Below are 13,071 nucleotides of genomic sequence, written 5' to 3'. Positions count from 1 at the left end.
ACTTGGAGTTGAGAGGAGGTCGTGTTGCTCTGGCTCTATCTACTTGGAGTTGAGAGGAGGTCGTGTTGCTCTGGCTTTATCTACTTGGAGTGGAGAGGAGGTCGTGTTGCTCTGGCTCTATTTACTTGGAGTGGAGAGGAGGTCGTGTTGCTCTGGCTCTATTTACTTGGAGTGGAGAGGAGGTCGTGTTGCTCTGGCTCTATCTACTTGGAGTGGAGAGGAGGTCGTGTTGCTCTGGCTCTATCTACTTGGAGTGGAGAGGAGGTTGTGTTGCTCTGGCTTTATCTACTTGGAGTGGAGAGGAGGTCGTGTTGCTCTTGCTCTATCTACTTGGCGTGGAGAGGAGGTCGTGTTGCTCTGGCTCTATCTGTTTGCCGACGGCGGGAAGCTGCTTGACATCCTCCTGGATCCACCTTCTCACATATGTTCACATTATATGTATTATTTTTTGTCATATGGATTGTCTATGTTGTATTTTCATTATGCTGTTACTCTGTACACACGGCATCTATTGCACGTCTGTCCACCCTGGAAGGGAGATCCCTCCTCTGTTGCTCTTCCTGAGGTTTCTAAAAAATTTTCCCTGTTAAAAGTTTTTTTTGGGGGGGAGTTTTTCCTTATCCGATGAGAGGGTCGTACTGTAAAGGACAGAGGGTGTCGTATCCTGTACAGGTTGTAAAGCCCCCTGAGGCGTTCTGGAGACGAGGGGCTTTTATTTCCTTGTTGACGGATTGTTTGTTTAAATATCACAACACAAATGCCCATTATAAAATTAACAGGAACCTGTGATTATCTGCCTTTCTGGAGTTGAAAAGCTCCACAATAGCTCACTCGCCAGCCGGCTACAGAGCAGCAGAGAGGCGAGGGAAGGAGATTCCTGTTGAGACAACACGGCCCTTTTTAACATGACTCTAACATCTGGAGGGAGATCAGTCCACTGTTTTGTTGCTGGAACTGAAAAAGCAGTTTGAGTAAATGTTGTGGATGAATGTTTTATATTTACCTATAGTCTCCCCTCGTTGATGATCCTGTTTGTCTCACTTCCCTATGAGCTGTTGGAATAAATAGTTTAAACCTGTAGTATCTTATAAAGTAAACAAAAACTGGTCATAAACAAAAAAAATTAAAGTTGTATTTTTCAATAATATTGCAATAGTGGTACAAGTTGTTTTTTTTTGTCCAGTGCTTTAAGAGCTGGTTTAAAGGCTAAAGCCTGACCTAGCATACTGCTTAATACATCGCTTTTACTGTTTCATATTGCATATTACTGAGGAACGCAGTATGCAGTATGTTCTGCAGTAGGCCACATGTGATTCCAACAAACACAGTCATCAGTTATAATGTGGGAAGCCAGTGAGGGATTGTTTCCTCCTGCTGGTTGGTCAGAGCACCTGCAGAAGCAGGGTTTTATTGCTTCAATTCATGTCACTATAATTCAAGTTCAGTTCAGTTAAACTAGAACTTAAAGTTCTATTATTTCCTAAAAATAAAGAAAGTTATTTAACAAAGTATTAGTGAATATATAATACTGTTACTGTGCAGTGAAGTTCCGACCATTCATAACTGCAAGATGACGGAGGGGTTACTGATTATGAGGTATTAAGATGCTCTAGGCTTCTTCTTTTATCAGCATGGAGAATCTGAGGAGGCTTTGCATTCTTTCCAGAGAACTTGTGATAGTGTCAAATGCGCTCTGGTTTCCTCAGGGCCAATATCAGTGTGTGTTTATGTGTGTGTTTATGAGTGTGTTGTAGTGAAGAGCAGAGTTCCTCTCAATTCATGTGAATCTGTGGTTACAACATGTGACACAATACATAAATAACTTTAGTTTCTTTCAGATGTAAGGAATTTGTGTCAAACACTGAACTAACGAACTGCTGGTTCAGTTCCACTTCAGCAGGTTTTCATGAAACTCATAATAACAATCTAACACATTTAATGAAAGTGAACACAGTGATCCTCCTCTGGGTTAATTGAGGACACCAAAAAACACCGGGAAAAAATCTTAGAAAGATTTATATCATTTTTAATTTTAATTAAAAAAAAGTCACTTCTTGCAACCCATGACTTTTTTTTAACAAAGCGGGACTTTTAAACAGCAGTTAATGCTCATCACGAAGTGCGTGACACCACAGGATTGATTTTAAAAAAGACTTCATCTTGTTCCAAACAGCTTCCGGTGAAAGGAGCTTGTGCCAAACTCATAAAACCGTCACAATGAAACTCTGTGTGAAACTATTTAGCATCTGGAGGTGAAATTGGAAGAAATATGATCCAACAAATGTGTTGACTTTAATTTTCTTGTTATTTGTCATACACTCAGGTTGAACATGCAGAATTTAGAATATGTGACTCATTTAGAATTCAAACCTGCAATAATGGATGACAGTTTATCAGTAATAAATAGGGATGCACCGATACAGATACCAGTATCGGGTATCGGGTCCGATACTGTGCTCATGTACTCGTACTCGTACTCGCAAAACGGCTCCGACACAACAGCACCGATACCACTTTACAGCAGCGTGACATTAACACCTCGTCACCATCTTTTGGGTCCTATCGCACCCGCTCACGCACCACCTCCCTGACGGTGCGGGCGAGACGGGCCGGTGGTGCGCCCAACCCCGCGGGGCCGAGATCCCACCTCAGCCGGCGCGCGCCGCCCTCACTTTCATTGCGCCACAGGGTTTGTCTTGCACCCTCTGACTCGCGAGTGCGTTAGACTCCTTGGTCCGTGTTTCAAGACGGGTTGGGTGGGTTGCAGACATTGCCGCAAACCCCTGGTGCCTTTTACGTGTGTCGAGCATTCAACAACGCTGTGTAATAATTTTAAATAAATACTCCTCCTCACTGGTGGACTTTTGCTGCATTCGAAAGAAACAAAGTAAAAGTGCCCTCTTGGATGCCCACATGGTAGATAAAACATGATAAGGTGCCCTCTAGGGTGCTCAGAGTTTTCCACAAGCTGCTAGTTTAACAGCTGTGAGTACTAACAATAGCCATGTTCGCCGTTCACGTTCATTATGATATGTTTATGTTCATATTAATAATAGTGGGGGAGTGTTTTGGGAGGGAGGCCTGAAGCAACGGACTACTTCTTTTTGCAAGATTTAGTGACTTTTGGAGATAGTGAGATTACCACCCCTAGCTTTATAGAAGAATGGTAAAACAATAATTGGTAATAAAAATGATATATATATTTTTAAATGATGTTGCAGCACTCAGGCTGTTCTCATACACCATTCGTAGCTATACCGACTAAAAGCAATGCACTATAATTCATATATATCCCACGAAATCAATGTGTGTACCAGGAAGTATAAAGAGTGACAAACTCCGCGTAGGGAGGAGGGGAGGAGAAACAACACCAGACTTTCACTCCCATGTGAAACCAGAAGTCAAAGTTGATTTATTTCTCACGTAACATCCGTTCTTAAGTTACGTAACTTCCGTAGATATTTCAGCCCAAAGCACCATCTTTTCCTAAACCTAACTAAGTTGTTTCCTGTGAAGACAGACCTAAATTCTTTGGAAAATGCACAAAAAAATGAGGAATATCTTTACGTAAGATATCATATGAACCGTTGAGGATACGTTGCAGCAGTTTATGCGTATGTGTGTGTTTTATTTCACTCGATACGACGACAATAATGGATCATGTCTTGTGTTCTGAAACTCGTTGAACTGGAGAGATTCAACGATGTGGAGACACAAAGAGAGTGTGAGCAGACTTTAAGTTCTTGTCATCATCTCCTCTACTGCTCTCACACCTCAACTAAGTGTGTGTGTGGACACATTTCAGTGTGTCTTTGCATGCATCACACCTCTGTTATCATCTTGCATTAAGCTCATAACATACCTTCCCTTAAAAGAGCCCCCCCCACACACATACAAAGCAGAAGACGTGCACACACTCTGGCTGACCTCTCTGATCTATTTTTAGGAAGCGCACCATTGGTGTCAGAGCGCACACCAGACGGGTGGGTTTATCTGAACCTCATCGTCTGACACACAGCTGACTGTCACACCAGAGAGCAAAAGTGAGGAAAAAACGCTCTGAGGTTGAACTTGACTCGACAAACTGAGAAACGACACACAGAGAGAGGACAAAGAGAGTCATTAAAGGACGATGTGTGAGGATAACATCTGTAAAATAAGGCAGCCGTTACTGCGTTACTACCTAATCTCGTAGAAGGAGCCTTGTGTCAAAGACTTTCAAAACTGTGTTTATATTGTGGTTATGTTTAATCAAATAAATGCCAATTTAATTTATCGAAAGATGAACCTGAGGCCAGGCCGTATTAATCAACCCTTTAACTGCATGTGTGTTAAGAGAGAGAAAGTTTTGATGGGAATAAACATGGTGACTCCGTCCTCTGCTGGTTACAGGGCGACACTACAACAGAGCTGTTAGAGGGTTTAAATCACATTTATACTTTAACAATTGAATGATTACAAGTGTCTCTTTTCCAGTGGTATGGCAGCCAAAAAAATATGATGCTCCTAAACGCCTGAATACAACAATATATATATTTATATATATTCCTCTCCCCTCCTCTCCTCTCCTCTCCTCTCTCCTCTCCTCTCTTTCGTCTCCTCTCCTCTCCTCTCCTCTCTCCTCTCCTCTCTTTCGTCTCCTCTCCTCTCCTCTCCTCTCCTCTTTCGTCTCCCCTCCTCTCCTCTCCTCTTTCGTCTCCTCTTTCCTCTCCTATTTCCTCTCCTCTCCTCTCCTCTCCTCTCCTCTCCTCTCCTCTCCTCTCCTCTCTTTCGTCTCCTCTCCTCTCCTCTCCTCTCCTCTCCTCTCCTCTTTCGTCTCCCCTCCTCTCCTCTCCTCTTTCGTCTCCTCTTTCCTCTCCTATTTCCTCTCCTCTCCTCTCCTCTCCTCTCCTCTCCTCTCCTCTTTCGTCTCCTCTCCTCCTCTCCTCTTTCGTCTCCTCTCCTCTCCTCTCCTCTTTCCTCTCCTCTTTCCTCTCCTCTCCTCTCTTCTCCTCTCCTCTTTCCTCTCCTCTCTTCACCCCTCCTCTTCCCTCCTCTCCTCTCCTCTCCTCTCCTCTTTCCTCTCCTCTTTCCTAAATTGGATAATGGCATTGTGGTATTTAAAAGTAAATATGACATCAAAGACCTTCACCTCCTCTCTCCCCTCGGTTGTAACGCTGTCTGAACATGTCAGCTGGTCGCGTGTCTTTAACTTCTTCATAAAGCAGAGCTCCAGAGTGTGTCAGAGTGGAGGGGGGGTTTGGTGTGTGACTCTGGACAGCTGGTCTCCTTTCTCCCCCAGCATCCCTCCTCTTCCTCCTTCTCCTCTTCCTCCTCCTCCTCCTCTTCCTCCTCCTCCTCTTGTTGTAACTCAGACGTTGTTTCAGATCCAAGCAGACGGCTTCTCTGATCGTTGGCTGGATATAAACTCTTCATCTAAATGGATCCATTCTGACATAATTTGGATATTTGGATATGATTTCACCACCTGATTGATTAATTGATTGATTGATTGATTGATTGATTGGGTTAATGATTACTTTTGACAGCTGATCAAACACTGAGGAGAGATACTGGATCCTGACTGGTTCGTCTTAATGCTGACTGATAGATTAACTGCCACGGTACGGCTGCTTTATTATTATTATTATTATTATTAGTAGTAGTAGTAGTATTCATGGTAACAAAAGTAGTAGTAGTGAGTAAAATGAGTAGTACCTATTGTTAAAATTGTAAATATTTGCCTTATATTAGATAGATGATTAATTAATTAATGATGATTTAACTAATAAATCTAACATCTCCTCTCCCCTTTCCTCTCCTCTGCTCTCGTCTCCTCTCCTCTTGTCTCCTCTCCTCTCCAGATGTTGACCGTCTCGGTGCTCCTGCTGCAGCTGCTCCTTTCCTCTCCTCCCGTCTCCTCCTCTCCTCTGGCCAAGGTAAACTCAGTACAACACTGTGTGTTAATGTTTAATTTAACTAATCATGACCATCAATACGAGCATTAAAATATTCACTGCATTGTGTTTACATTCCAGTACAGCTGAGCAGGTTGATAAAGAGCTTCCTTATATATCCTCTTGTATCTCTGAGCAGCTAAACATGAAAACAGGAGGGCTCTATTAAATACAAACAAAGATTAAATGCAGATAATAAAGCAAGCCGTGAGAAAGTCTGAAAACACCGGAGTGTTTCAGGAGCTCTGATGAGTCCGGAATCAGGGTTAAAACATAATTCCAGTGATGACATTTCCAATTTTCTTTTCATCAAAGATTGAAATAAATCCATCACAAGTTGTCACTGTAGAAAAGACGGATGTTGACATCTGACCTCTGACCTCTGAGGAAAAAGAGATAAATGTGTAACATCGCCTGCAGCGAGTCTTTAGGTCGACGGGCTGCACGATTGAAAACTGTTTTTGAAAGGAGGTGAGCAGGTCCTCAGGTATGTGTGTGATTATGGCTGTCAGCAGCTCATCTCTAATCTCTAATCTCAGCCCCTACAGCTGTAATTCAGGTTTAAACACACTCCGTTGTTTCCTCTGCAGCTGTTTTATCACCTTTGAGTCACAAAATGCAAAATCAAAGCAGAAACGACAGTAATGGTATTTTGTTTATACTGTGGCTACGTTCAAACTACAAGCAACAAAAGCAACTAAACGGCCAGCGTGGCCAGTTACATTGACGCTGAGTCACCGTTGAAGAGTTGCTCGAGCACCCGTTGGTGTATTACGTTGTTAAACAGCACTGGGAACTGTCTAACGGCATTTCTTTTAGATGGAACAGGGTGAAACAAAAACATATGATTGGTTGATGCGTCAACGCGCCATTGGAGCGCGACAAAATGCTGACTGATGAGAAAGAGTAAATAGAGAGAAAGGGCAAAAAAATAAACATAAAAACGGCAACAGAAAGAATAGATGGAGAAGTGATGAAGGGAAAATGGGAAGCATAAGTAGAGAGAGTTATAAGGATGAATGGGGGATGAAAAGTGAGAGTGAGGGAGGACGAGAGGAAAGAGAGACACACTGAGAGGACAAAAGATTAAAAACGAGGAGGAGAAACAGTTTCACAGGTCAGACAGGAACTTATAATTACACCAACACACCACTAAAGTGTGTTCTGCTGCAGTCAGCTGGTTGCTCTAACAGCAGGTTAGCAGAGCAGCAGATGTCAGCTGGAGGCAGCAGATGTTTCTCTTGTGCTCGTTCTTGTATCATCTTTGTGTTGAGTTTTAGTCCCTGGGGGTTAAGACGTTTTACAAAATTATAATTTCTTCTTCTCTGGGCCGTTTAGCTTCAGATTATAAATAGTTTTAGGTTGAAGTAGTCGTCAGAGTCAGACATGTAGTTATGATGATAAATGTCACCGAGGGTCCTCACAAGTACAAACATGCATGTGTGTGTGTGTGTGTCGGGTTTGCTGACCTGTAAGTACACAGGAATGTGAGCATCTGTTTAGGATAATCTATGTTTCTAATCTAAAGTGTGTTAAAGTGTGTCCGCTGGCAGTTTATTAGGTACACCTAGTCTATTATATATTACGTAGGGGATAATATACAGCGAGCCGATCACTGTTGCATCGCCCTGAAGGGGTTTATTTCACAACAATGACCCGCTAGCTGTACATTATCCCGCTTATTACACGGCTACTTACTGAAGAAATCAATAATTTGACACAAAAACGGTCCTCCAGAGTCCGACATTAGAACTGCGGCCATAGCAACGGTCTGTTATACATAGCAACGGTCTGTTATACATAGCAACGGCCTGTTATACGTAGCAACGGTCTGTTATACATAGCAACGATCTGTTATACATAGCAACAGTCTGTTGGCCATAGCAACGGTCTGTTATAAATAGCAACGGTCTGCTATACATAGCAACGGCCTGTTATACATAGCATATACAGGTCTGCTGTAAAGAAATAACAGACCGTAGAACGCTGTGATTGACCAATCAGAATAAAGTCTAATACAACAGACCTGCAATAAATCCGACATGAAGGTTATAATGTTCATTTTTTTTGTTAAATCTGTTTCAGAGAGGTTTGAAGAAAAAATAAGATCAAGCTTTTGAAGAAAAAAAAAAAGAGTTGCTCTGTTGTCCAGCTGCCTCAATAATAATAAGTGTTTGTGTGTGTGTGTGTGTGTGTGTGTGTGTGTGTGAGAGTCATTGTCATTCAAAGCAGTGTGGGTCTCTCTCAGTGGGAGGTTAAAGGTCACCATCTGGAGTCTGAAACGCACACTTCTCACTTTGTTTCATTGTTTACTATATAAAAGAGAAATACCATGATCATGTGATATATCTGTGTGTGTGTGTGTGTGTGTGTGTGTGTGTCTCTCTGTGTGTGTGTGTGTGCGTGTGTGTGTGTGTGTGTCAGGATCAGTCGGTGTGTGCCAGGACTTCCTGCGGTGCAGGTCGAGAGTGCGTATCGACCGACAGAGGAGAACCAGTGTGTCGCTGTTTACAGGTAAAAACTGTTGAATACTGCTGGTGGAGGAATATTCAGATACTTTACTTCAGTAAAAATACTAATACCACACTGTATAAATATTCTGTTACATGTAAATGTCCTTCAGGAAAATGTACTTAAAGTATTAAATGTATAGAAATGTCCCCTGTGACTCTTCTACTATTATATATTCTATCATTAGATTATTATTACTCATGCATTAATATAAAAGCAGGATATTACTGTTGTAGTTGGTGGAGCTGGAGCTACTTTTTAACTATTAACTATGATTATTTTAATTATGGATGATTATTTTCTCCATTAATTGACTGCAGAAAATTCAGAAAATAGTGATAAATTCTGTCACAATGATCCAAAGTGACGCCTTCACAATGTTTGTTTTGTCTCGCGACTTTCACGTGTTTTGTGTACAGACATCTAATCTGTAAAGTAACTTGTAACTAAATCTATCACATAAATGTAGTGGAGTAAAAACTACAATATTTCCCTCTGAGATGTAGTGGAGTAGAAGAAAACACTAAAGTACAAGTAGCTGTTGACCACTGTTTCAGCAGAGACTGTATCTGCATCGATGTGTTGTTGTGTTGACCCTCCTCTTCCTCTGCAGCAGTGTGATGTGAAGGAGCACTGGGTGTGTGGCAGCAACGACAGATCCTACAGGAATCACTGTGAGCTGCACAGAGACGCCTGCAGCACCCAGACCAAGATACATGTGGAGCACAGAGGACACTGTCTGGGTCCGTACAAACACAAACACAAACACAAACACAAACACAAACACAAACACAAACACAAACACAAACACACACACTTTAAAAGGCGGATCCATTATTTCATTATATCATCCTGTATCTTCCCAGTGGTGTTTCACATGTATTCAAATCTGAACATCCTCATTTTGGTCAAAGTGCGTCTGTTTTAGAGTCTTTCCCCACGTGACCTTACGTAGGTTTCTGCATGATGACGCTGCTACATGTACAGTATATATACATCCTTATAGTCAGTGTTAACGTTACATACGGTAACTTAGATGGCGGTCGCCGTGCTCCCAGTTTGGCGAAGCAGACAGGATTAACAGCAGGAAGCTAAGCAACGTACTGCCGTGGACGCCACGTTAGTTCAGATCAGAAAGTCACACAAAATAATCTGGGAGTTTCCTTCCATTTTTTTTTTATCTCTAGTATTTTCTTGTTTAGAAATAATATTCTTTTCTTTCTTTTAAATATTTAAAAAATATTTAAATCTGTTTGTAAATTATAATAATTTAATGTTAATGTTTGCACGTTTTTTTTGTACAAGCCCTCAGATTTTTTTTTCAACCAACCTGTGTATTTATTTATGTTATTGTATGTCTCTTCTCTTTTGTTTTATTTTATTACATGCACAAATAAAAAACTGAACTGAAAGTCACACAATAGCGCAGACAAACTAACCGCAGCGGTAGACCAGTAACTCCTCTGTTCTGAGAGGTAAAATTACTGTTTTTGTGAATGGAGTCTGGTGGCTTTGAAGACAGCGAGTTAACGGCTTCAGTTACTCGTCAGAAAGGGCCGTCTGAAGGCGAGGTGAAGCGGTGAAAATATTCTAAATATAGCGTACACTTAAACTGATATTGATTTTTTTAGGTGGCTAAAATACGTTGTTCTGCTGCTCCCGTCCACAGCTGCTTTACCTCGCCGTCAGACAGCCCTTTCTGAGAACTGAAGCTGTTATATCGCTCATTTCAAAGCCACCAGACTCCATTCACTAAAACAGTAATTTTACCTCTCAGAACACAGGAGTATACGTACAACCCCTCTTAAAACAATCCCAACTAACCCTTTCAGTCATTTCCAAACGTTGACTCAGCTAGTGCTAGCATTCACATTATTCATAACCTTATTGATTAGCTTACTTTGGTAACCTAAATCTGCCCTTTAAGTATATCATACACACACCTGCAGACAGGTAAAGCTGTATATGAGTTGTGACAGTCGTTTGTGTGTTTTTATTTGCAGAGAAACCAACAAACACAGATGTGAGCCCCAGTAAGTCTGCATCTTATTACAGAATTATAAAGAAATGTTAAATCTGCCTTAAGAGAACTTGCATTAATGATTTTATTTTTGTGTGTGTAGTCGTGTGTTTCCTGTCTGATCGTGATTGGCTGAGAGAGAGAGTGATCCAGTGGATTCAGGAGGAGGTTCAATCTAACAACGTGACCTCCAACGTGACCTCAGGCAATCACCTGCAGACGTACTTCAAGGTCACAACTTTTCACTAAAATACACAATAATTATTTCTGTTTTTAAAGGTTCGGACTATAACTGGACAACATGAGAAATGACGAGCTGATGAGATATTTAAAATCTAACGGTGTGTTTGTGTGTTACAGACGTACGATAACGGGGATTCAGAGCTCGACTCCAACGAGTTCCTGAACTTCCTGAAACACAACGAGACGGCCCTCAACCTCACGTACTCTAACACTCTGGAGACTAACATGCTGCTCAGGTACATGTTATATATATATATATATATATAAATAAAGCATAATTTCCTTTTTATACAATAGGAAATACGTTTTTATGACACCAACACAGTTATGAACATTTAGTTTTGATACTGTGTGTTTTATGTGTTTTTAATGTTTGCATGTATGTTGTTTGAAATATTATACTGTGACTTGATACTGCATGTTTGTTGTATGTTTTTATGAACCCTTTCAGCTTCACGTGCACAATATTGGCTTTGCTCTTTTGCGTCAAAATATATTTTGTGTCCTTACAGCAGTTTCTTCTGGTACTGGTGCTGAAACTATGGTCCTTCTTTTCTGCTTCAAAAAATAAATATAGTCACTTATCAACAACTGAACAGCAAATTTGATTAGTTTTTAATATGATTTTCTGTAAACAATCCTCCATTAACGTCGCTTCCTCTCGGTCTGTCTCTCAGGTCTCTGTGTGTCGATGCTTTGATTGAGCTGTCGGATGAAAACGCAGACTGGAAGCTGAGTTTAAAGGAGTTCATCAACTGTCTGACGCCAACCTACCACCCATATGAGAGAAGTAATAACACACACATACTGTACATATCATATGTATTTCTTGTTTCCAGGACCAGATTATGTTTTGTAAAATGCCAATAATACACAAACAGAAACCCAGTCTGAATCTCACTAACTAAGAGACACACTTTGTCCAGATAATGTCGAAGCTGCAGTTTAATAGTTGTGTTTTTCTCGTGTGTGTGCATGAAGAGTGCGCTCTGGAGGACGAAGTGTTCGAGGACGGAGCTGAAACTCGGATGGATTGTAACAAGTGTGTGTGTGCCTGTGGGAACTGGGTCTGCACCGCTCTGACCTGCAACGGTGAGGAGGACACACACATGTAAACACATGTAATGTAATAATAATAGTTTGGATAGATTAGTCTGCTAGGTTCCCCCTTTGTTTGGGGATTATAGGCGTTTCCTTCTCCATCAGCTGGTGTTTGTTTTAATCTTTGTAATATGATCGTCTGTGTTTCAGGAGAGCATCAGATAGAGGAGGATGTTCAGGAAGGAGCAGAAGAAGAAATGACAGAAGAGGAGTGGAGCAGGAGAGTAGCTGAACTCAATGCTTTACAGGTGGACAGACATTACTCTCTTTAAATGTAATAAAATTACTCATTGCTCAGAGGAAAGTATTCTCCGTACTTTACTGTTTATTTTCAAGACGTTATACACAATTTATTTCTTCATGCAAACAGCAGAACGTAGTGTAATTAAATAGACTGCAACATAATTTAACATAAAAGCATTATTACATTTGAACAGAATAATAACAATGTCCTTGAATGCACCACAAAGAAGAATATTTAAGAACATATATTAGCACAACTTTGGTAAATAAATTGATAAATACACTACCAATTGTTTTCCAATAATAAATATATACACACATTTGCATAAAGCAGCATATTTGGGTGATAAATACTTGACTAATCTCCCTCTAAGGTACATTTTCAACAGATAAAAAATGTGCCATTAATTTGCGATTAATCGCTATTAATGGATTAATAAGTGAACGCCCCTTGTACCTGTTCCAACAGGAGACCTGAGGTCACTGCATCTGTAGCAGCCAATCAGCAGCTGAGCTCCAGATAAGACGAACATCTCAAACCCAATACAGATTTTATTTTTAGTATCAATCTTCTTCAAGCTGGTATATACAGAGAATGTTTTTATACTTTAACCACATGTTTTTTTTTATTGATCATTTACCGCAGGAGAAGTTGATTTACAAAGATTCTTTCAACTCTGTTTTCTATGTAAAGGTAGTTTAAATTGGCTAAATGTTGATTTTGTTCATTATTTAAGAGAAAATATTTAAAATTGAAGTCACCACAAATCAGCAAAGAAAATTCCAAATATACTGATTATTGATTGAGGCAGCCAAAATTAGATTTTAGAGGCTGATAAAACAATCAGGACGTTAATTCAGGGTTCATTGTTTCATTGTTAATGAGATATTATATTTTGTGTATTTGGATTGTGAAATTAATGTAGATTTTTTTTATACAACTGTTGCTCTAATAAAAACTTTATGTGTAACAAATTAATTGTCAAATCCTGAAAGACTTTAATAGAAAAGGAAAAA

General features: G+C 40.4%; 1 protein-coding gene across 3 annotated transcripts; it reads left to right on the top strand.

The window, feature by feature from the left end:
* The first annotated feature begins 3,339 nt into the window (after positions 1-3,339).
* Positions 3,340-12,988, top strand: LOC119495793 (follistatin-related protein 1-like). Of its 3 annotated transcripts, none has more exons than XM_037782586.1 (11): positions 3,340-4,136; positions 5,529-5,603; positions 5,844-5,918; positions 8,361-8,450; positions 9,061-9,190; positions 10,451-10,480; positions 10,571-10,698; positions 10,828-10,946; positions 11,388-11,500; positions 11,692-11,802; positions 11,962-12,872. In XM_037782586.1, exons 2-11 carry the CDS (start codon positions 5,577-5,579, stop codon positions 12,081-12,083), a joined length of 945 nt encoding a protein of 314 aa, XP_037638514.1. In that variant the 5' UTR covers positions 3,340-4,136; positions 5,529-5,576; the 3' UTR covers positions 12,084-12,872. The 3 variants fall into 3 exon arrangements, with proteins under 3 accessions (XP_037638514.1, XP_037638515.1, XP_037638513.1); XM_037782587.1 differs by lacking the exon at positions 3,340-4,136 and having other exon boundaries at positions 5,037-5,603; positions 11,962-12,059; positions 12,524-12,988; XM_037782585.1 differs by lacking the exon at positions 3,340-4,136 and having other exon boundaries at positions 5,037-5,603.
* The last annotated feature ends 83 nt before the right edge of the window (positions 12,989-13,071 follow it).

This window comes from Sebastes umbrosus, chromosome 10 (genome assembly GCF_015220745.1).
Source record: "Sebastes umbrosus isolate fSebUmb1 chromosome 10, fSebUmb1.pri, whole genome shotgun sequence".
NCBI classification, from domain to species: domain Eukaryota; kingdom Metazoa; phylum Chordata; class Actinopteri; order Perciformes; family Sebastidae; genus Sebastes; species Sebastes umbrosus.
Note: the sequence above shows the minus strand (reverse complement) of the source record. Positions and strands in the feature narration are given on the sequence as shown.

Excerpts from the sequence above, each read along its gene's own strand:
- LOC119495793 (XM_037782586.1), top strand. The coding sequence starts at position 5,577 with ATGCTGACTGATAGATTAACTGCCACG. Across the intron at positions 5,604-5,843 it reads CTGATAGATTAACTGCCACG|ATGTTGACCGTCTCGGTGCT; the intron begins GTACGGCTGCTT and ends TCTCCTCTCCAG. Across the intron at positions 10,947-11,387 it reads GAGACTAACATGCTGCTCAG|GTCTCTGTGTGTCGATGCTT; the intron begins GTACATGTTATA and ends TCTGTCTCTCAG.